At 47.6% G+C, this 22,988-nt stretch overlaps 1 protein-coding gene across 1 annotated transcript in view; it reads right to left on the reverse strand.

Annotated features, from left to right (window-relative positions):
• Positions 1–568: 568 nt before the first annotated feature.
• POLA2 (DNA polymerase alpha 2, accessory subunit) overlaps positions 569–22,988 on the reverse strand; it is a 30,203-nt gene continuing 7,783 nt past the window's right edge. The window contains exons 5-18 of the mRNA XM_041722994.1: positions 18,804–18,910; positions 16,438–16,631; positions 15,736–15,824; positions 14,159–14,314; positions 13,279–13,341; positions 12,506–12,548; positions 8,864–8,988; positions 8,303–8,341; positions 7,534–7,607; positions 4,422–4,530; positions 3,632–3,738; positions 2,759–2,818; positions 2,366–2,492; positions 569–1,021 (exon numbers count right to left, since the gene is read on the reverse strand). Coding sequence (XP_041578928.1) covers positions 869–1,021; positions 2,366–2,492; positions 2,759–2,818; positions 3,632–3,738; positions 4,422–4,530; positions 7,534–7,607; positions 8,303–8,341; positions 8,864–8,988; positions 12,506–12,548; positions 13,279–13,341; positions 14,159–14,314; positions 15,736–15,824; positions 16,438–16,631; positions 18,804–18,910 — 1,446 coding nt within the window. The 3' untranslated portion in view covers positions 569–868. The remainder of the gene's footprint in view (positions 1,022–2,365; positions 2,493–2,758; positions 2,819–3,631; positions 3,739–4,421; positions 4,531–7,533; positions 7,608–8,302; positions 8,342–8,863; positions 8,989–12,505; positions 12,549–13,278; positions 13,342–14,158; positions 14,315–15,735; positions 15,825–16,437; positions 16,632–18,803; positions 18,911–22,988) is intronic.

Genomic DNA, 22,988 nt, shown 5'->3' on the forward strand with positions numbered 1-22,988 from the left:
ACTGCTCAGTCATCTATTTATCTCTGACTCAGGGTGTGGGCATCACATCTGCCATTCCCTTGCACACTTCTCTCAGTTCAGGAGTCCAGCTTTGGGCAGAAACCCGGGCCATGTTTAGCCAGTGACAGCCTCTCCTCAAATGCCAGGACATAGGAGATGTCCAGGGACCTTAAAGGGCCCCGCCTGGCCAAGGGCTCCAGGCCGTGGGCGAGCACTGTGTGCTGAGCAGCTTGGCAGGGTTGGTACCCAGGAATCCTGCTTTGGCAGGGCTCCATGAGGCTGCCCCCTCCAGATGCAGAGGTCAGGCTGAGACCACAACACGCATGCAAGGGCTGCGCCGGGAAGGGCGAGGCGTGCAGCCAGCTGCTCACTCTGCAACCTGGCTCCGTGGCCTGGCCCAGCACCATCTCCTCGGCAGAGGCCACAGGGGCCTTGGGTGGGTCAGGGCGGTGACCGGACAGAAACCCAGGGTGACAGATGCTCTGCCTTCTCTGGGCACAGGTCAAGGAGGCACTGTTCTTTGTTTACTGCCAGGAAAGAGCAAGAGCCGAAGAATGAAACTCCAAAGTCACCCTCAGAATTGACTTTTATTTCTCCAAAAGTCATTTCTGTGTCTGATTCATGTAGAAAATCACAAAGTCGTCTTGTCTTTTCTGAGCAGGCTGCATCCACAGCCAGTTCGCTCTGGACTGTGGGTCCAGGAAGAAACAACAGCTTTCTGCCAGAGCAGCTTGACTAAGAGTCAAGGCCCAGCTGCACAAGGCCTTGCCCGCTGGGTCCACGCCCCACAGCTTCTCCTCTCCAGCTGGCTGTCCTCTCTCCTCTACCTCTCGATGGCTGGGATCCCAGATGTCTGTGAGCACGGGCGTCAGATCCTGACCACCTGGGCGGCAGTGCACGGACTCTGCCTCCCTTCCCTGCCCACGGCCTGCTGCCTCCTGAGGAAGAGCCGACCGAAGGTGCCCCCAACCTGCCCTTTGGTGAGGCGCCCGGGATTCACACAGACACAGCCAAGGACGTCCTGGGGAAAGCAAAGGGGCCGATGTGAGAGAGCAGGACTCATCTAACCATCAGATCCCAGAGAGAGGTTTAGAAAGTGTAAAGGAAGGCAACTAAACACATCTCAAGCCTACAAGGTGAATTTACTATTGGAAAATGCTGAATTCCTTCTGAGCCCCTGAAGCAGAATACAGAGGGGTAACAACCAGCTTCCAGACTTGAAGACAAACCTGATCTGGTTACTGTGTTCCAACATGGGAACAAATTTTTACCCCTTGAGGTTGAACTGTCTCTGGTTTGGCAAGAGGGCTACTGGTTGAGTAGATCTATTATGAGGGATCCAACTCGGGTGGCAAAGATAGGAATGACCCAAGAGCTTCTTCAAAGTTCTGATGGCTGAGGGACGCCTGGGTGGCTCAGTGGTTGAGCATTTGCCTTTGGCTCAGGTCATGATCCTGGGGTCCTGGGATCATGTCCCATATCAGGCTCTCCACAGGGAGGCTGCTTCTCCCTCTATGTCTCCACCTCTCTCTCTTTCATGAATAACTAACTAAAAATCTTTTTTTTTTTTAAAAAAAGGTTTTATTTATTCACAAGGACACAGAGAGAGTGAGAAAGAGAGAGGGACAGAGGGAGAAGCAAGCTCCATGTAGGGAGCCCGATGTGGGACTCAATCCTGGAACTCCAGGATCACGCCCTGGAGATCACGCCGAAGGCAGGCTCTAAACTGTTGAGCCACCCAGGTATCCCCTAGTAACTAAAAATCTTAAAAAAAAAAAAAAAAAAAGTTCTCATGGCTGAGCCTCCCCTGGAGATCACACCCAAATTCAGGCAAGGGGCAGCGGAGGCAGGCAAGTGCATGTGTGTAACGTTCCCAGGTCACCCTGACACAGCCCCACGTGACAACCACCATTTGAGGGGCTTCCTACCCACCCATGGGACTCCCAGGTTGGCTGACTGAGCACCAGGGTGGGTACAAGGGAGCAGGGGGCGGCTTTAACTTAAATGTGTTATTAACAGATTAGTTCTCTCTCTCTCTCTCTCTTTTATTTATTCATGACAGACGAGAGAGAGAGAGAGAGAGAGAGAGAGAGGCAGAGACATAGGCAGAGGGAGAAGCAGGCTCCATGCAGGGAGCCTGATGTGGGATTTGATCCCGGGACTCCAGGATCACGCCCTGGGCCAAAGGCAAACACTCAACTGCTGAGCCACCCAGACATCCCTAACAGATTAGTTTTCGAGTCCTTTTCCACCTCTCCCAGAGAGAGGGCACTGTCCCTAGCATGAAGAGTGGGGACCAATGGTCTAGAAGGGAAAGTCAGACTTGGTCCTGGTGTTTCTGGGAAAAAGCAGACTTCAAACCTACCTTCACGAAGTATTTCAGCTCTGATGGAATAATGAGGATGTCTGGGGTGATGGGCAACTGTGCATAGATGTAGAAATTCTCATAGTCAATGGCCATGTCTTCCTGAGGAGGGTAGAGTGGGTAGTAGCTAGAGATGGGAGAAAAATAGTCAGCAGTGGCTGATTTGGGGCCCTCTATTCCCACATGGCTTCCCTCTAGGTCACTGGTTCCCGAGCTTTCACAGACCGTCTCTCCTGTTCCTCCCTGTATTTAGGGAAGACAAGGCAGGCTTATCATCATGAGGATGGGGTTCCCTGGTAGTGGCCCAAGGAAGGTACTTCCAATCAAATCTATCAGAGCACCAGACCCCACAGCACACTTGTCCTGGCTAGTCATTCCCATGAGTGAACTTACCTCCTCTGGGTCAGGATGTGCTTAAGGATTCGGCTGAGTCTGTCTGAAGTTCCAGAAGCACTGGGGCAGGAAGAGAAGCAAGAAATGGAATGCAGAGCCTTGTTCCTCAACTCCTATTTCTCTTTGGGGAGGACTTAATAAACCAGGGAGATACTATGTGGCCAGGACACAGGGATGGAGGGTACCTCTGGGGAAATTTAAAGACCCATCCACAAGTGCTCAGTCTATTCCCACCTGAGAAGGGGAGCAGGCTCTCAGGCTGCGAGGGGAAAGAGCGGGCATCCCTCATGATCCCTCAGGCTTTTGGCCAAAGCTGTATTGTGCAAGAATGTGTATGGAGTGCACCAACGTGCAGTGAGCGTATATAGTCAGGGTGACCCTTGCACCTCAAACCTCAGCCAACAAGCACACGCCCATCTCGCCTAACACACACATTGCTTCACACGATGGAGGAACTGCTAAACCTATATCAGTAGGCAAGGCTCGGTCTGATTCTCTGCAGACCCACATCCCCTGAGTAGCTCTGCAGTTCATCCTCCATGAGCAGGGACACTTACTACTGTTTAGGCCCTGAATGTGGGAGGTAAGGAAAAGGAGATGAACTTTTGTGATTATAAATGAAGCACAAAGCTGGATGGCCATGGTTCTCTGGGGTCCAACAATCTACAGGCAAGTGCTAGCAGCAACAAAAGCATCCACTTGCCCCCTCCAGGAACAGAGAAACTTGAATAGCCACAGGGTCTGCCACAAAGGGCTGCTCTAAGGATTTCCCTAGTACAGACTGCCAAGCAGCCCCTTGAGTCTCTTGGTTGAAGAAAGGCCCAGGGTCCTGAGAGCCAGTGTCCCGCCTGCTAGACTGGAACCGTGTCCCACCTACTAATCTCTTCGGCTCCCATGTGGAACAGCAGATCTGTGGATGTCAGGCCAAAGATCACCCCGTTTATGGAGAGGTTGCAGGGCTCAGACACGAAGTGCACTCGCTAAAATGAGAGGGAATGAGACAAAAATTTTTTTTTTTTTTTTTTTTAGAGATTTTACTTATTTATTCATGAAAGACACACAGAGCGGGGCAGAGACACAGGCAGAGAGAGAAGTAGGCTTCCTGTGGAGAGCCCGATGTAGGACTCGATCCCAGGACCCCGGGATCACAACCTGAGCCAAAGACAGATGCTCAATCACTGAGCCACCCAGGCATCCCGAGACAAACATTTGTGCACAAAAGCTAGAAACTTCTTCCTCGGGGGAGGGTATATGTCTCTATATGTCTCCTGGGGGTGGGGAGAGCATTGAAATGGGGGCCAAACTGATGCACAGTACATCACAGATACATCTGTCTGTTAAAAAAAAGAAGTTGAGGGATGCCTGGGTGGCTCAGCAGTTGAGTGTCTGCTGAAGCTCAGGGTGTGATCCCAGAGTTCTGATACTGAGTCCCACACTGGGCCCCCTGCATGGAGCCTGCTTTTCCCTCTGCCTATGTCTCTGCCTCTCTCTCTCTGTCATAAAAAAATAAATAAAATCTTTAGAAAAAATAAAAATAAAAAAAGGAAAAAAAGAAGCTGAGGATTCAGGCCCTGCCCCAAAAAGGCATCTCTGCCCTCCACTGAGGGGCCAGAGGGGGTCACTGATTCTGGCTGCATGCTGGTCAGGGAGGAGATGCTGGTACCTTTCTGTCTTCTCGAGCCAGGTCGGAGTAGCTGAAAGGTGGCTGTGGATACACGGGCTCACAGTGCACATCCCTCACGGATGGGACAAAGACGAGATGGGAGCCAGAGCTGCTTTGTTGAGAAACCATCAGAAGAGGGAGAAAATGAAAGCAGCTGAGTTAGAACAGCTGGACAACAGACTGGAAATGTCAGAGCTCAAGACAAGAGCCTCCATCCAGGGAAGAGTTTCTGAACTCAATTCTAGGAGGAGATGTACTGTTCCCATGGGATGCTGTGAGCAAAAGACAATTTGTCTTTGTTTCCACACACCTACCTCAACAGGGCTCAGGTCACCCAGGACATGCTTTCTCCTGGCTCTGGGTGGGGTTCCACTGGGGAGAGGATGGGGCCATTTGGTAGGAAAGGGGGAGAAGAAATTGGGATATAGGAAATCTAGAAAGATGAGGTTTTGCCTAAAGAATCAAGAACCCTGCAGCCAGAACTGAAACCTATGTTCTGATTCTACACGCTATGCATGCAGACATGGCTTAGCATTAATTAGTCTCCCTGATGGGGGCTCTTTCCCAGGAAGACACCAGGCAGGCTGACCTGACCCACACACTGCCTTCATGCTTAGGGATCACACTGCACCTTCCTACCAGAATACCGGGTCCCAATTACAACAACGGACAGAGGCCCCTTTAGAGGATGGGGGAAGAGAGCAACTGGGGTCTCTCCGAGCCCCTTAACTCTCGCATAGGGAGACAATGGCCCCTGTTTTTTTCGGCAGGCTATCTTGCAAAAGCAACAGGAGTATTTAACAGCAACAGTAAAAGTATAGATTTCCTTTGATGGAGGCAGGAGAATCTCTGGGGTACAACATATTAGTGAAGAAAAATCCGTAACTCTGGGACCTGTTTGTCCTCCTCAGCCACACCAAAGAGGAAAGGAAGAAAGATCCCATTTCCTTGATTCCCTCAGCTGTGCTTGGCAGAGGGGCTTATTATAAACAAGTGCAAAGTATCACTTTGAGGGCATGTTTAAAACCCACCAACAACGATCACTGCCAGCTCCCTGTCTTGCTTAAAATGTATGGCCTTCCCAGACCCAAGTACAGCTCCACAGCTGCCTTTCCTACAGGATAAATGTACTGGTGATTTGATCACATTGGTCACTTGTCTGTGGTATCAGCTCAGCGTGGGAACTGAGACTTTTGCAACAGGAAACCAAGGTCTTGAGACCATGGGTACTTTGCACATTAGTTGCAGTCCCTTTGACTCGGAAAAGTACACTTATTACCCAAACAAAGCTGGGGCTGAGCTGCATGGGACTAGCTGCACTCCAGACCCCGCAGGCTCAGTCTGTGATGGACACAAAAGCCAGAGGTTCAGTCAGCCTCTGTTGGTGGGGGAGCTGCTGTTTCAGCGAAGGTGCCAGAAGAGCAATGGTTAAGGAGGAAACAGCCCTCCTGCTCATGGTTATGAAGTGGCTGCAGGGGGAGGGATCTGAAAGAAAATTTTAACTATGCTGAGCATTGCACAAGCTCGTGCCTCCCAGTGGGAGGGTCCTTGCAGCCACAGCCGCTCCCTCTGGACTCTGCAGCTTGGCTCTCTGTGGAGGGGGTGCTTCCTCTACAGTTCTGGCTTTGGCTGATAAATCAACTTTGTGCTCTGCATTTCTGGTCTCTTGGGAATAAAAAATAAGTTTCCCCAGCACGGATACTTATATACTGTTTTGGGCAGGGTGGGGCAGCTCCCCCTGCCCAGAGGGACAGACTGACTATAGATGAAAGTGCCTGGCAGCGCTGGGCACTCACCCCACAGTAACAATCCCTGGTTTGTTGTTTGTTTGTCCCACTGCTGTCACCACCACACGGAGCGAGGAACCAAAAACAGAACCCAATGTCGCACTGAGAACACCCGGCTCGCTGGGGGCCTGCTGGGGCTCTGCTATGCAGTCCCTGCCCATCCCCAGGGGACCCAGCAGAACAGGGACACAGCCCTGCTCCTGGCAGTTGGTGGGGTGGGTGGATCTCTGAGGAGCACTATGTGCTCTCCAGGTCTGATGAACTCAGCAGTGTCACAACAAATGTGGGGGGCAAAAGGGGAGCATCTGTACTACCTTCATTTGAGGGAGGGAGTGGGGAAGGGACAGACCCAGACACAACAGACTCAAGTCCCCTGGCTTCCAGCAAGTTAGGGGGTATTGCTCCCCAGTCCCCCAGGCCTGCCAGACTGGCCCTGCTGCCCATACAAGAAGGTAGTATTACGACTAACCTAATCGGTTCTGGGATCAGTTCTCACGGCCAATGGGTGGAAGATTATACATCTTGTTTTAAAAACCACCTTTGTTACAGATTTGTTCTTAAAAGCTTAGCCTCGGAATGTTTATCTTCTGTGAGCTCAGCTACTGGCAGGCAAGTCCCTGGAGGAGGAGATCTATAACCTCTACCAATTCCTTTCAAACCCTGGCCCTGGAGGAAGAGAGACAGGAAGTGAGGAGGTTAGCTTCCTGAAGAACTTCCTACTTGTAGTTCTAGACCCTTCCTGGAATAGAGCCTTTTCTCTCAAATTAGAATTGGAAATCTCTCTTGGCAGTTCCTGCTTGTCGGTCTATGGTGAAGATTCAAGGTCCTCCCCATTGCCCACCCCCAGGCTCTACCATGGCCTGCTCTGGCCCCGGCAGTGCCCCATGAAACGTGGGGCAGCTCTGACTCCGGGGAACTTGGGCTACACCTCAAAACAATCACTCATGCAGCAAGATGTTTGGGGCCCCTAGGGATTTCATTGGGTAACTCATCAAACACTTCTCAGAATCAGCTGGGAAGATTCCCAGGGAATAGGAATTTCTACAAAAGAGAGTAAGAAAAGGAAGGAAGTAAAGAGCAAGCCAGGGAAGAGCGAAAGTCCAAGCAGCCTTTTCCTGTCAAGTGTGTTTATCTTTGTGTTTTACAAAGATGCCTCTTAACCCGGCGTCAGCACACTTGGGAGTCAAGAGGTGGATCTGATCTCTGTGGTTCAAAAGGATGAAGGGACAGAAGCCACTGTTACTTTCCGACAGTTTAGCTTCTCACTGGGAAGCCCTGGAGAAACTGGGCAGCCTAAGATTCTGTCCAACATTCTGAATTCTGACCTTCGCGTCCCTTCAATAATTGTCCGCAGACACTGCTTGAAAATATCTTCAAATGGACTTGTGAGCAGGCAGTTCTGCAAGAGAAGGAAGGAGACCAATTCAGAGGCCAGACAGGCTTTATTCACTTGCCACTGTGCTGAGTAGACCCCAGTGGCCAGCTGTTGAGCGAGGAGCTGGAGAACACATGAAGATGAAAGACCCATGGTCTCTGTCCTCAAGGAGCAGTCTCTTTGGGGGCAGGAAAGGGGATGGGGGGAGTGATTCATCTTCTAGAATGTAAGTTGAGAGAAAGACTATAAGGAAAAGTGTTCGGAAATCCTTTCTATGGAAGGTTACAATATCCTGAGACAGAGGATAGGAGGTGCCAGCTTTTGGACAGGGAGATGTCCCGGGAAGGACCTTTTGTATTTTCTCCACCAAAGGACAGCAAGACATGGGTCATGGAGCCAAGGGTAGCAGCTCAGTGAGCCACAGCCACCTGCATCTGTGTGAGCATGCTTGGGCCTTAGCACTAAGTGTCACAGGGGTACACCAGACTTACAGACTACTTCCTTCCCCCAGCTTCCAAACGGCCTTGTATCCTGGTGACATGAAGCCTTCAAATTCAGTATCTTTATAAAAACACCCTGCTACAATGTTTTTCTGATTAGCCACAGGGATTAATTTAGGTCTGTTACAAATGCAACACAAACCTCCAAATATGGAAATAGTGAGGGCTCAACTGGATACAAGTATCCGGCACTTCCCCTTCCCAGTCCCCGTCACTCACCTCAACCTGTTCATGCTTGGCATCCAGGAAAGGTCCAAACTGCAAATAAGCCCGAGGGAGAAACAAAGGTATCAGAACCACACATGTCCATGAGTGCCTTCATACACCCTCTCCCTGTGGTTCTCTGCCTAGGGTCTATCTGTAGAGCTTGGGACAGGGAGCAGATGGGGTGGGGCTGCCCGGCCAATATCATAGGCAAAGGCTGTGACCCTGGGTGGAGGGAGGCTGCCAGGGCCCCATAACCAGTTATACTGCCTCCTGCAACACTGGGCCTTTCTTTCCTTTTTTAAAAATACCTTTTTATTTGAGACAGAGCACATACGAGGAGGGGAGGAACAGAGTGGAGGGAAGAGAGAATCTAAAGCAGCCTCCTCACTCAGTACACAGCCCGACTTGGGACTTGATCCCACGACCCTGAGATCATGACCTGAGCTGAAACCAAGAGTCGGATGCTTAACCGACTGAGCCACCCAGGCACCCCTGGCCTTTTCCTAAGGTCTCCTTTCCAGTTTTCCTGCTGGTGGCTATTCCCAGTGAAGCTGTCCCCGGAGGGCTTCCTACCAGGATACAGACATCCGGCTGATCGCGGTTGATAATGGCGATCAGATCGAGCAGGGGGTCGTACGTGATGCTGTCAGATGTGGTATATGGCCCACAGGCCACCAGGACCACGTTTTGCTCAAAATCTAAGACAGAAAGGATCATAAAGTATTGATTAGAAGACAATCGGATGGTGGAAGAAAGGACAATTAGGGAAAAATACTCCAGGATCCAGTTAGTTGAGAGGCTCCTTATGTGTACAACTCTGGGAATCCACGACTTCATCCCTATCCTCAAAGAATAGGAAGTATGCAAATAACTAGAGCAGGACAGGCAGTTTGCTAGCAGTGCACGTGAGTGATGGGAAGCAGCAGCAATCAGGAGAGACCTGATCAGGGTGAGATTTGCTTATGCACTCCCTTTATTATTTTATTTTTTTTATTGTGGTAAAATACAAATAACATAAAATTTATCATTGTAATCATTTTTAAGTGTACATTTCAGTGGCATTAAATCCAGAATGCTGTCCAACTGTCACTGTCATCCATTCAGAGAACTCTTGTCAAACAAACTCTTGTCCCATTAAACACAAACTTCCCATCCCCTCGTCCAGCCCCTTGCTGCCACCATTCTATTCTGTCTCTAGGATTTTGGCTCCTCTATCTCATGTAAGTGGAACTATACACTATCTTTTTTGTGACTGGTTTACTTCACTTTGCTTATGCTTGTGAGTAGAATCTTCCAGAAGCAAGGGCAGGGCAGGGTCCTGGTGAGTGTGTGGTTTGAGTGTGCTTGGCAGGAGGAGACATCGGGTGGTCCAGTGTGGCTGGAGAATGTGGTCCCATGAGGACTCTAGAAAGACGGGCAGAGTGTGAGGCATGGCATGGGATTCCTGCGTGAGGGGCATAGAGATGTGATGTGTGGCCACCTGGCTTGCACTGCCCTTTTCCTGACATTGGCTTTCCTTTGGGAGAGCCAGCCCTTTCCTCCATAAGGCAGTCCGGGGCAGGGGTGTGTGTGCTATACTGTTGTCCCCTAGGCAAGAGGCAGGCGTGTAAACAATTTAGTTATCCACTATCCTCCCTGGTTCTGGAATCTCAAAGTGAACTATTCAAGAACAGAAAAAAGGGTGGAGCTGACCTATTCAAGCCAGAGGTAACCGGATGAGATAGTTGGGGAATTCTTGCTAGCTGGACACTAGAGTTGTGAGGTCTGCATCTGCTTCTAAGTCTGCATTTCTAGCTCCCTGTCTGTCCTAGCTGTGAGCTAGCTGGATTTCCCCTAACAGATTCTCTTTCTTAAGTCAGTCTGAACCAGTTTCTTTATTTTTTTTTAAAGTTTTTTTTTTTTAATTTTTAAAAAAATTTATTTATTTATGATAGAGAGAGAGAGAGAGAGAGAGAGGCAGAGACACAGGCAGAGGGAGAAGCAGGCTCCATGCACCGGGAGCCTGATGTGGGATTCGATCCCAGGTCTCCAGGATCGTGCCCTGGGTCAAAGGCAGGCGCCAAACCGCTGCACCACCCAGGGATCCCTGAACCAGTTTCTGTAACTTATGCTAACAAAAACCAAACTCTGACTTCTTAACATGTAGTCGTATTAGTTTCCTAGGACTGCTGTGACAAATCATCACAACCTTAGTGGCTTAAAACAACACATATTTATGATTAGTTCTGGAGGTCAGAAGTCCTAAAATCAAGGTTTTTGCAAGGCTGCATTCCTTCTAGAGGCTCCAGGTAAGAATCTGTTTCCTTGCCTTTCCCAGCATCTAGAAGCTACCTGCATTTCTCAACTCATGACCCCTCCCCACCATCTCCACAGCCAGCAGCCTACTATTTCTATCTTTGACATGGATCATTCTGCCTTCCCCCTTATAAAGACCCTTGTGGTTACGAGCCCACGTGGAAAATCTAGGATGATCCCCATTTCAAGGTTCTTAACTGAAGCATACCTGCGAAGCCCCTTTTGCTATATAAAGCAACAGAGTCACACGCTCCCAGGAATAGGCTATTACTTGTCTACCAGAGCAGGAGTACCAGGAAGTGAAATCAAGAGTCCATTTCATGCACTGCTGGGGCAGGGGACAAAGTTCAATTTGGTTCTGAGAAGCCCAGAGGAGATGTAAACCCTGGAGTAAAGCAAGTGCCAGCACAAGAGGGTCCACATCTTATTCTGTCTCCATGAATGCCTAGCTCAGTACCTCGGTCAAAAATATTTGCTAATAACTTACTCAACTGCTTCCCCTGGCACACAGCTGCGGCTCTGGGCATCTCAGCCACATCAATTTTGTTCTACCACCTGAAGTGGACTGAATGCCATCACACTCCTCTCTGCCAGAAACACAGATCTTCTGATGCAATGTGCAATGTCATAAACCTAAATTTCATTCCCGATTCTAGGTCACCTCCAAGAATGACCTCACACAGTTACTGTGCATGAAGTGTTGACATACCCTAGTGTCGGCCATCTCATCGCGAGTCCTCAACAATCTTCTGCTTTGCTTTCAAAAACACTTTGAATTATTTTGAAGCAGTCTGTTAAAAAATTTTTTTTGTCCTTTCCCATCTACATTAGTAACCAAATAACTCTAAGCTTCCTTGGAAACTTAACTTTTTAAAATTAAGATTTTATTCATTTGAGAGAGTAGCATGTGAGCGCGGGGGCAGGGGAAGTGGCAGTGCCAGAGGGAGAGGGAGAAACAGACTCTTCACTGAGCAGTGACCGCTCCCCCCCAAGATCATGACCCAAGCTGAAGTCAGATGCTTAAGCAACTGGGTCACCCAGGTGCCCCAGCAATTTGTCTGATTTTTTAATAAACTTTTTATTTTGGAATAACTTTAGAAATGTAGGAAAGTTGCAAAGATAATACCAAGTTATGCCAGTATCCTGCTTGACTAGGGTGCATTTGTCAAAATGAATCCAGGGGTGCCTGGATGGCTCCATTGGTTAAGTGTCTGACTCTTGATTTCAATTCAGGTCATGATCTCAGGGTGATGAGATCAAGCCCTATGTCAGGTGTCCCCTCCCCTCCATGTGAGCATGTGCCCCTCCTAATATAAATAAATCTTTAAAAAACAAAACAAAATGAAGAAATTAATGCTGGCTCATTACTCTTAACTCTTGACTATTTGGAGGTCACTAGCTTTTCCACTAATGTCCCTCTTCTAGGATCCTGTCCAGGATACCACAGTGCATTGAAAGACACTCTTTTTAAAATTGTTCCTGGGATGCCTGCGGCTCAGTGGTTGAGCATCTGCCTTCTCCCTGGGTCCTGGGATCAAGTCCCACATTGGGCTCCCCACAGGGAGCCTGCTTCTACATCTGCCTATGTTTCTACCTCTCTTTCTGTGTCTCTCATGAATAAATAGAACTTAAAAAAAAAAAAAATTATTCCTATTTTTCCTTTTATAAAGGAAAAACTTCTAGACACAGATGGCATGCCTTGTGTAGCCAGAACTCGGGTGGCAACACTCACCAGGCTTGGACCATGGCCTTCCATGAAGGGCCTGTGAAGCCACCCATTTGATGTCCACTCCCACCCCCTCCCCCGGCTCCACTGAGGTGCTCCCAGGCAGCTCTTGCAGCTTTCTCAGGGCCCAAGGAGCCTGGACCCTTATCTAACACACTTACTGATAGCAAAACAATGTTTAAACCCAAACTTACCTCCATCCTCCTCAGTGGGCTGATAAAATGGAAGCGGCAAGCCCTTGAAAACAGGAGAAAAGTTACACCGAGTTTTAACTCCAGGCACAGCCTTCAGTTAAAAAAAAGGGGGGTGCCTGAACTGGAGGTGGGGGGAGATAGCATCTGCAGGTGGGGAGGATGGTGGGGAAGGGCTGAGATACGGAAGGAAGTCTCAGCCTTTCTCCCTGGAACTAAAACCTCACAGAACCCATGGTGCCTGCCATTTTTCTATGTGGTTCAGAGTAGCAAAGAAACCCAAGTGATGGGAGGTCATGGCTAACCTCATGACACCCAGCAAAAGGTGGGAGGACACAGGTACCCGACGTATCAGTATCACTAGGCAAGGACCAGAAAGCAGGGAATCTGCTTCTTTTGCTCATGTTATTTGAAAATCTGTGGAAAACTATTGCCTGGGTAAACCTGGGCCCTATCTGGCTACTGCCTGTTTTCATAAATCAAGTTTTATTGGCACACAGCCACACTCATTGGTTTACAGGCTGCTTATGGCTCTTCTGTGCTACAATGGGAGAGCTGGGTCATTGTGACAGAGACCATATGTCTTGTAAAGCCTGAAGTTTTTACTGTAGGGCCCTTTACAGAAATGGTTTGCAAGGGGGCCTAGAGGTAGCTTCCCATTCTACAGAGAATTGAGAAGCAAATAAATAGGCTCTTCTGAGTTTCCAGGACAGACAGAACTGTACACACTGTGCCTGCAGCAAAGCAGGAGGGAGGTGGGGCAACCACTGTGGTACCTCGTAGAGTCTGGTGGCAACAAGTTTTCTACCTGTCGTGTTGATGCCTTCCATAATTACAACCTGAAGGACAAGAAGCAGAACAAGGAAGATAAAAAGTAGGCAATGAACTATTTTGATGTAGTTAAAAAGTATTAAGTACTGGGGTGCCTGGCTGGCTCAGTGGGTAGAACATGGGACTCTTGATCCTGGGGTCATGAGGTTAAGCCTCACGTGTGGGCTACTTTACTTTATTAAGGGGCACCTGGGTGGCTCTGTTGGTTAAGAGTCTGCCTTTGGTTCAGGTCATGATCTCAGGGTCCTGGGATCAAGTCATATCATTAGGCTCTATGCTCAGCAGGGAGCCTGCTTCTCCCTCTCCCTCTGCCCCTCCCTCAGCTTGTACGAGCACTCTCTCAAAGAAATAAATTAAATCTTAAAAAAAAGTATATTAAGTACTAAGTCCATCTATGTCATTTTATAATTATAGACTTGGGGGTATTTTCCTAGAAAACAAATTAAGGGAGGGATGTATTAGTAAGAACAATTATGTGCTATATGGATGATCTAATTTTTTGTAACAATCCTATGAGGTAAGAATTATTATTCCCATTTTAGAGATGAAGACACTCTGACTTAAGAGAGGATAAGCAATGTGGCCAGAATGATACACTCCGTGGGGGTGGAGTTAAAGTCTGAACTGGGCAGCAGATCCCGGAGCTGAGGTCAGAGCACTCCAGGCAAGCTGGAATTCCTACCTGGCTGTCTGCTCTTGAGCCTGGGCTCCGGTCACACCTCATGGTACCACAGGATGAAAGTAAGAGGCAGCCAGTGATGAAATGGCTCATCCTACCCCCGCCCACCACACACAGTATAGAGTAAACAGCACACCTCATCTCACCTGTCCGGGAAACAGAGAATATTCTTTGAGCTCAGATAAATCCACTGGAATCTGGGCCCCTGAGGAATGTTCCCGGTCTCCCTCAAGAATCACTGACTTGCTATTCAGCTTCCCATTGGTATCACAGCCAATCTGGCCCAGCAGAATGACAGGCTCCTGCCGAAGGTGTGACATGAGAATGACCGTCTTTGGGATAGAAGCTCAAAATCTGGAGTCGACAGAACGAACAGCATGGCAAACCCCAAGCAGGAAAGGTTTTTTTGATGGGGCATCGTAATGACATATTGACAAGTACCATCAGGGACTCTCAGGGCATCTGGTCTGCCTGCCCACCAGGTGCTTGAGCCTTTCTAAGTGGTCATCTAAACTTGGGCATCTCTAGTGAAGGGAAACTTGGTCCTTGTAACCCAAGGCAGCCCACTGCATCTCTGGATAGTTTTAACCATCAATAGCTCACGTCTATTGAGCTGAGTACCAAGCACTGTTCTAAAGACTTATGTGTGTTAACTTGTCTAATCTTCATAACAACAGTGAGTTGGATACTACTATTGTACCCATTTTATGAAAGAAAAATCAGCAACAGGTTACATAATTTACTTAAGGTCAGAGACTGGGTGAAGTCTGGGTTTGAAGTTTGGTTCCAGAGCCATATTCTTAACTATACGTCATATTGTCTCTTAACAGGAAGTTCTTTAAATTGAGCTGAAAGTTCTTTCCCTGTGGCTTCCTCTATCCTGTTCCCACTCCTGGGGGAAGACTGAGGAAGTCTAATCTTTTCCCACAAGACTGAACATCCCTGCCTCCCCTCCACCATTTCTTCCCAATTCCTCATAAACTTCCTTACGTGACATGGTTTTGCCTATGGTGAATCTTCTCTGAATGTAAACAATGACAGAGGTAACTTAAGGAATCTTCTAGAACACATTTCCCTTTGGATTAGAAAAATGTTTCAGGGAGAAAGCACTGGAACATATGCCAGATTAAACTACAATTAAAGATACTACTGGCAACAGTTGATCTATAAAGGACAGAAACCAAACTGGGGGAGAGACTATGAGTCACTGTTTTTGTAAACCCTACGCTTGCTGTTGTCCTCATATCCTGGTAACCAAACGCTTCTATTTATAGGGCATCTCTAGGGAGTTACCTGTCTCACCTCAGTCTCTATTATGTGCAAGACCCTAATCCAAATGCCAAGAAGGGACGCCTGGGTGGCTCAGTGGTAAAGCGTCTGCCTTTGGCTCAGGGCATGATCTTGGAGTCCCGGGATCGAGTCCCACGTTGGGCTCCCTGCATGGAGCCTGCTTCTCCCTCTGCCTATGTCTCTGCCTCTCTCTCTCTCATGAATAAACAGAATCTTAAAAAAAATATGCAAAGAAAATGGTCATCTCTGATCACAAAACCAGAGAGCACTTCTAAGTCTTTCTTCAGAAGGATCCATTTTACAAAATTTGACCAAGATAGATATTCTAACTAGAATGCAGACAAGAAATGAAAAACGAAGCAAGGATACCTTTTTTTACCATCACTTTAAAAATACAAAATTAATTAGGAAGGACTATGAGAACAATTCTTACCTGAGCTGGGACCAGAACAGGAGTAAAAGCCTCAATCTTGTAATGTTCCTTGAGTTCGCTGCCAAGCTCCTCTATCTTACAGGTCAGAACTGAAAGCCCAGAGGGGAAAAAGTACTATGTTTAGAACATTTCACTTGCCAAGAGGAGAAGATACAGTGCATTGTAAAATACTGCAGTCAGTCATTTTACAGAAGCAGGAGGGTGCCCAGGACCACTTTCTAAAGCCCTAGCTAATCTCCCAATATTTGGTTGTGGGAGCTGGCTTTCCATTTGGCCATGGATCATGGGGCACAATCTCCTAGAGTCAGCACAGATGCCCACAGCCCAGCCTTCCCTTTACTCTGGTCATCAGTGAGGTTTAGGGGGAGTCAAGTCCAATCTAGAGAATCTTCCATTCTTTACAAGGAAGAAACAAAAAATGTCTTTGACTTTATTTGGCTTCTTTTACACAGTTCAAATGGTTGTCACTGGAAAAAGTTATGCGCTTTTTCTTTAGGGAAGCAAAGCGACTTGGTAGAATTACTGAGAGGGTCACCTCATGTCCTTCCACTTCTAGGGGCATCTGGAGGACATCTACCAACTTCTGTATTCAAAGGCAACCTTGGAACTTGTTCTACCAGCCTAGCTGAAGCTTTGTTACTCACTCTAGACCTTTCTAGGTAGTTTTATATTCTCCAGAGTTGCAAAAAGAAAAATAATTACCATCTCGGATATCTGGAAGTTTTTGAAACATTGATTTGTAGCTCCCAGTTAGTGATTCTGGACACCCTAGGACCTTCAGGCTGATGTTGCTGGCCCTTCCTCTTCCAGACCAAGACACTCCCTGTGCTGAGCCAAAGGAGATAACCACTTCTCCTCGGTTATTTCTTGAGCTGTATTTCTGGGAGGGAGTAGCACTGATTGGAAGCAAAACAGATAAGCATTACTGTATTCCTATCTAATGAGAGAGGAGAATAAAATAAGGTTACCTTTTGGAAATGGGGATTGGAGGAATGTCAAGCTGGCCTCACATTTTATAAATCTAATCAACTTAATGGGGCTGGACATACCGACCTTTAAGGAATTTCAGGAATGAGTTTAAGTTTAGAGACAGAGACATATTTTAAACGGCTTTCTCCTGGCTTACAACTAAACAAAGCAAAACCAAACCAAACTGAATGGATTAAAAAGTTTCAAGTTCCACTTTCTTTTCTTTCTTATACATTTTTTAAAGATTATTTATTTGAGAGAGAGAGAAAGAGAAAACGCGAGAGGGGGAGGGGCAGAAGGAGAGGGAGGAGCAGGCTCCCCACCAAGTAGGGAGCCTGATGCGGGGAGAGGGGCTCGATCCCAGGATCTCGGGATCATGACCTGAGTTTAAGGCAGATGCTTAACTGACTCAGCCACCCAGGCGCCTCTCTGATGATTTTTTTTTTTTTTAACCATTTATTAGAATAACATGAGAGCCTGGCTGTGGATAAGCCCAAAGCTGCTGTGGATCTATAATACCTAACAATATAGTTCAAGGTAGACACAATAAAATGAAGTTAAGAACAATTAATCAACTTTCCCCAGTGTCTGTGGAGGTGGAGATGGAATGAATTCAGTTGGCTGGTGAACAAACATTCCCATTCTCTAAGGCTCAACTGACAAGTTCTTGTATTTCCATGCACTGACTGGTCAATAGGGACCCATGAACGTCGCTGAGCTCCTAGGAAGGCAGTGAGGGCACCTAATTCTCTGGCTGTGGATGTCGCTTATAGAGAGGTCTCCTCCAAACAGTCTGCACTTTGTGCACTGGGAGTCTGCAGGAACGAGTTTTATGTGGGCAGTACTGCCACTGGTACCATCACCTCTCCTGTCCACAGAGGCTGCGGAAAATGAGCTCCACTAATGATCTCCATCTCCAGCGCTGCCTCTACCTGAATAATTTAGAAGTTACTTTCATAAATTACAAAACCAGTTTCTGATGTCAGCTTTATTAGCGTGCATTAAAAAGTGCCTAGTCAGCATACTGCCGACTTCTCTGAGCTCCTCCCAAAGCAGCTCCATGGGACAGCTAAGACGGCCGGCCCTTTAGTGAAATGAAGTTTCTGGAATGGCACTGGTTCAGGTGATGAGAACCATCCTCTACCTATCCAGTTTCAAAGACGCCCTCCTATGTCTGGAAAGCTCGCTTCCAAAACCAGTCTGAAAGCTCCCCAAAGTAGCAGTGGACCAAGCTAGAGAAACCTGTCCTTCTGAATCCCACGACCACTTGTATGGTATGACTGCTATCCCCTCCTTTCTACAGTGACAAAGCTGGGAAATCTAAAGCTCTGCTTCGTCTAGAAGTGGCCCACAATATAGGCAGTGACTCCTGGTAGCATATCCCTAAATGGTTAATGCTGACAGTTCCTTAGCCTCATCCTGGTGTGGCAGCACCAAACCTTTCTTCTACTCGGCAGGGCCTTCACCCATGGAATTCTCTAACAGAAGACATGTCATTTATGGATTTCAAAAAAACATCACCCGTGATCTTTGTGGATTTATGGGCAGAAGTGGCAGCAGGGAAAAAATGCCAATTAAGTCTTTGTAGATTCACAGTGACTTGCCAACTCTCAGAAACTAGTTGTAACCTGAGAGAGGGACAATAAACAGGTTACATGACATGATGAACACAGGTACGTGCTTTACTTTCTGAAAAATAGATACCGTTGGTGAAGAGGGGGAGGAAGAAGGGAAGAAACCCAACAACACCAAACTACCAGAGGCAGGCAGAAACCTATTTGTCTCTACTGGCAAGACTCCTGAGACTCCCAGACTTGTGAATAGACAGGTTGTTTTCTAGAGAAGATATCAGTTCCTGATCTAGGAAATGAACCCCAGAAAACTGGGTGGAAAATGAGTTTCCTTAACTGCTGCAAGAAATGGGGATTTTCCACACAGGAGAAGGTAGGGAGGGAGGGCAGAGAGCAAGAGGCTCTGGAGGCAGGCACCGCAGAGGCACCTGCATGGAGACTGTCACACAGCAGGGTCAGCCACCTGACCACCACAGAAAGGGGAGGGCAGGCCTGCCGTCTGGCAGCTGGATTCATGCCGATCCGTACCTTGGAGAGAAACTTGAAGGCGAGAGGAGTTGATGGGGGCTCCGGGTAGACATGGTCCTTTTTGTTAGGGGTGTTTCTGGGGTGGTGATAGCTCGCTTCTGAGAACCCTAGGAACAAAACAGAAAATAAGAGCCCAGTCACTGCAGACCTGGGTTACTACCTGAGTGTACAGTCCCTGAGGAAGAAAAGCATGGGGCCCAAGGAAAGACTGGGCTGGTTTTCTTCTTTTTTTTCCCCCCTCAAAGATTTTATTTATTTATTCATGAGACACAGAAAGAGAGGCAAAGACATAGGCAAGAGAGAAGCAGGCTCCATGCAGGGAGCCTGATGTGGGACTTGATCCTGGAATCCCGGGATCACACCCTGAGCCAAAGGCAGATGCTCAACCACTGAGCCACCCAGGCGTCCCAGCTGGTTCTCTTCTTAAGGCCCCATCTCTAAACATAATCCCTTCAGAAATCTTTAGTGGCTATCACCAAATCCATTGGAGTCCTGTCCTCATTTAGAGGGCAATTATGAAAAAGTATCAACATTTCCCAGAAGGCAATCCGTGCTGTCAAATTGTTCACGTGGTCACTTTCTGTCTTTCTCCTTTTGCTTTTGAACAGCTGTGAGTTTTGACCTGGGCAGACATATTTTCCTGAGGAGGGATGGGATCACGTTACTACTCATTTTGGCAAAGTCCACTGCACGTTTTCAAAATTAGAGAAAGGAACGACTCCAGGCAGATGGCACAGCTGAGCTCTTGGTTTGACTATTTAGCAAACACCTCATTGATGGTCACTTCTGTTTTCTGGCTTTTGCTCATTAACAAGAATCCAAAGGTGTGCCCGGGATGGAGGATGAAGCCCACAGCTCAGAGGTCTAGTGCTTCCCATAGTCTAGGATAGCTGGCTGTGGCAGAGCCAAGATAAAATCTTTGCTGGGACCACAACCAGGAGGCCAGCTGGTGTGCAGAGGATTCCCTGCTCTTGGGCTCCCCCTGGCTGCATACGTAAGTTCTGCCACCACAGCTGCCTGCTGGTGGTGACTGGGAACAGAAGACAAGAGAACGTGCTCCAGACCACCATCAAGTAGCCAAGATGGGTATTAGGTCTTACAAAGACCCTTATGCTACCACTCTCATAACTATTTTTAAATACTCTTTTCTAGTGTTTTTATAGTTTTCCAATTAAAAAAATATAATTTCTAATACTTACAATCTTAGTTTAAGTATAACCCTTTATTTGAATATTACATATACTGTTTTTTTCATGCTGTATTAACCATGAACACTTTCCCACATTGTCACAACCTTTGTCCTTTGTTCTTTTTTTTAAATTTTTATTTATTTATGATAGTCACAGAGAGAGAGAGAGAGAGGGGCAGAGACACAGGCAGAGGGAGAAGCAGACTCCATGCACCGGGAGCCCGATGTGGGATTCGATCCAGGGTCTCCCGGATCGCGCCCTGGGCCAAAGGCAGGCGCCAAACTGCTGCGCCACCCAGGGATCCCAACCTTTGTCCTTTGTAGTGGCTGTAATTAAATTAATACATATAGAAGCTTACATAACTACTTCTCTACCCCCTGGATGTATGGAATGCTTGTAATTTTGGGTGATTATAGATGCCCAATCTTCACGAGGTAAAGATGAGTGAAGAAGGGCAGCCCAAGTGGCTCAGCGGTGTAGCGCCTCCTTCAGCCCGGGGCGTGATCTTGGAGACCCGGGATCGAGTCCCACGTCGGGCTCCCTGCATGGAGCCTGCTTCTCCCTCTGCCTGTGTCTCTGACTCTCTCTCTCTCTCTCTCTGTGTGTATTCTCATGAATAAATAAATAAAATCTTAAAAAAAAAAAAAAAAGATGAGTGAAGATGCCCATCTTCATGTGGATAGCCCCTCACATAATTTGGATTCATTCTTTCTTTTTCCTCCTTTTTTTTTTTTTTTTTTTTTTAGATTTTATTTATTCATGAGAGATGCAGAGAGAGAGAGAGAGAGAGAGAGAGAGAGGCAGAGACACAGGCAGAAGGAGAAGCAGGCTCCATACTGGGAGCCAGATGTGGGACTTGATCCCGGGACTCCAGGATCACGCCCTAGGCCAAAGGCAGGTGCTAAATCGCTGAGCCACCCGGGGATCCCCTGGACTATTTCTTTAGGAGACATTCTGACTAGAGACAATTACTAGGCCAACGGATGGTTAAGATTTTATGTTTTTTTTTTTTTTATAATTTTTTTTTTATTTATTTATGATAGTCACAGAGAGAGAGAGAGAGGCAGAGACACAGGCAGAGGAAGAAGCAGGCTCCATGCACCGGGAGCCCGACGTGGGATTCGATCCCGGGTCTCCAGGATCACGCCCTGGGCCAAAGGCAGGCGCCAAACCGCTGCGCCACCCAGGGATCCCCGATTTTATGGTTTTGACATAGTTTCTCAGACTATTTTTGTAAACGATTCTTGTAATACACAGGGGCTGTCAAATGCTAGGGCCAAGGTTGTGTGGGAGCATTCCAAGAGAAAGAAAGTCTGTCTCCCAAGACATGGCAAGAGGATGGCACTCTGGGAGATGGTGCCATTTCATTGCCCTTGACTGCAGCCCTCACAGTGAAACCTGATAGTGTCAACAGACCAACTCCAGTTATGCTTCTCAGGGATGCACTCATTCTAACCAATCTCATGAGACTTGTTATTAGCACTACATGCCAGCCTACTCCCTTGTAGTGAGAAGTACAGCGACGGAGGGTACCATAGTCTCATATCCCAGGGTAAGCACATTCTCATGCCACACAAAAACCCAAATTATAGCCCAGGTTGCCAGTTTATTAATTTACTAGAAATATAATGCTGGTGGCATAGGAACCTCAAATCCGCAGGCTAGCACATTCCCTCCATGTCAGGCAGGACATGTGGAAAGCAAAATTATCACCAGGGATTTATGGTGAGCATGGAAGCAAAAGAATAGCTGTCAACTGCACAAGTCAAATATTTAATGATGATAAGGTAAGGCCACCGGAACACTCGCCTCTATGCCACAGGCTCAGTGACCTGTCCTGAAAACCTGACGAGGGTCTGGCAGCCTTGTGCAGCACTGTTTGTGTGTCAAAGGCCAATATTTGGCAATATGACTACTCTGTCAGAGGCCATTGATGTGTGGCCTAATGATGACTGAGCAGTTTCCACGTGATAGATACTGTTCTAAGTATTTTATGTTTCTCTAGGTCAGACTCACATGGTCTCCTCTGAGCTTCAGACACGTATTTCATATTGTTTGCTCCTTTTAAACCGACTCACTTAACTGATTGCCTGGTCACCAAATGTGATCCACAACTGAGCCTCCTAAACTCCTCTGTGGCGGGAATGGGCACCCTCAGGGTGGTATTTCCATCATCGGAAGGGCATATACTTCCACAGTAAATGAAGTCAATTTATATCTGACCTATGTGTCATTCTACTCAGAGTTAGATTACCATGAGTCTGTCCCCAGGAACATGATCGACACTGGATACACAGACAAATCACAAATTCTGGAGCTGGGAGGTTGTCAATCAGATCTACATGTGGCAGTCCCACTAGGTTCTGTGATTCTGGTTGACGCTGGTTAGGGAAAAAGCAACCAGTCTTATTCAGAAGGTCTGTCCTGCAATGATTAAAGTGCCAGGCTCTGGGAAAAGAGCAGCTAGTAGAGCAACACCTGCCCTCAGGGAGCTTTCTTTCCCAGAGTGGCAGGTTAAACAAAACAGCAAGTATATAACATGTTTCATGGTACTAAGTTCCAGAGAAAAATAAAGCAAGAAAAGAAAACAAAGGAGGGAAAGAGAAAGGGGCTTGCTCCCTCAGACAGGGGACAGATGAGTTGGATGTGTGTCTGATGTGTTTGAAGAGCAGCAAGAAAACCAGAATGAGAAGTGGGAAGTGGACAAGGGAGCAAGGCCAACTCAGACCCTCACATACCCTCAGAAGGTTGTCAGGGAAGATGGGAGAGCCAGTGGAGATGTGTGAGCGCAAAATCCTGGCCTGACTTGCATTTGAAAGGAGTGGGGAACCATGACTGGCTGTGGTGTGAATTGCTTAGAGGAGGACAAAGCAGAATGAAGCCAGGATAGGAAGATATCCCACTGGTTCGGAAGGAAGAAGACAGTGCATTCAGAAGACCTGTCATTACCAGGTCCCAGTGGACAAGGTGAGAGGGCCAGGATCCCAGGAGGGCT

Source organism: Vulpes lagopus, chromosome 11, assembly GCF_018345385.1.
Source record: "Vulpes lagopus strain Blue_001 chromosome 11, ASM1834538v1, whole genome shotgun sequence".
Classification (NCBI taxonomy): domain Eukaryota; kingdom Metazoa; phylum Chordata; class Mammalia; order Carnivora; family Canidae; genus Vulpes; species Vulpes lagopus.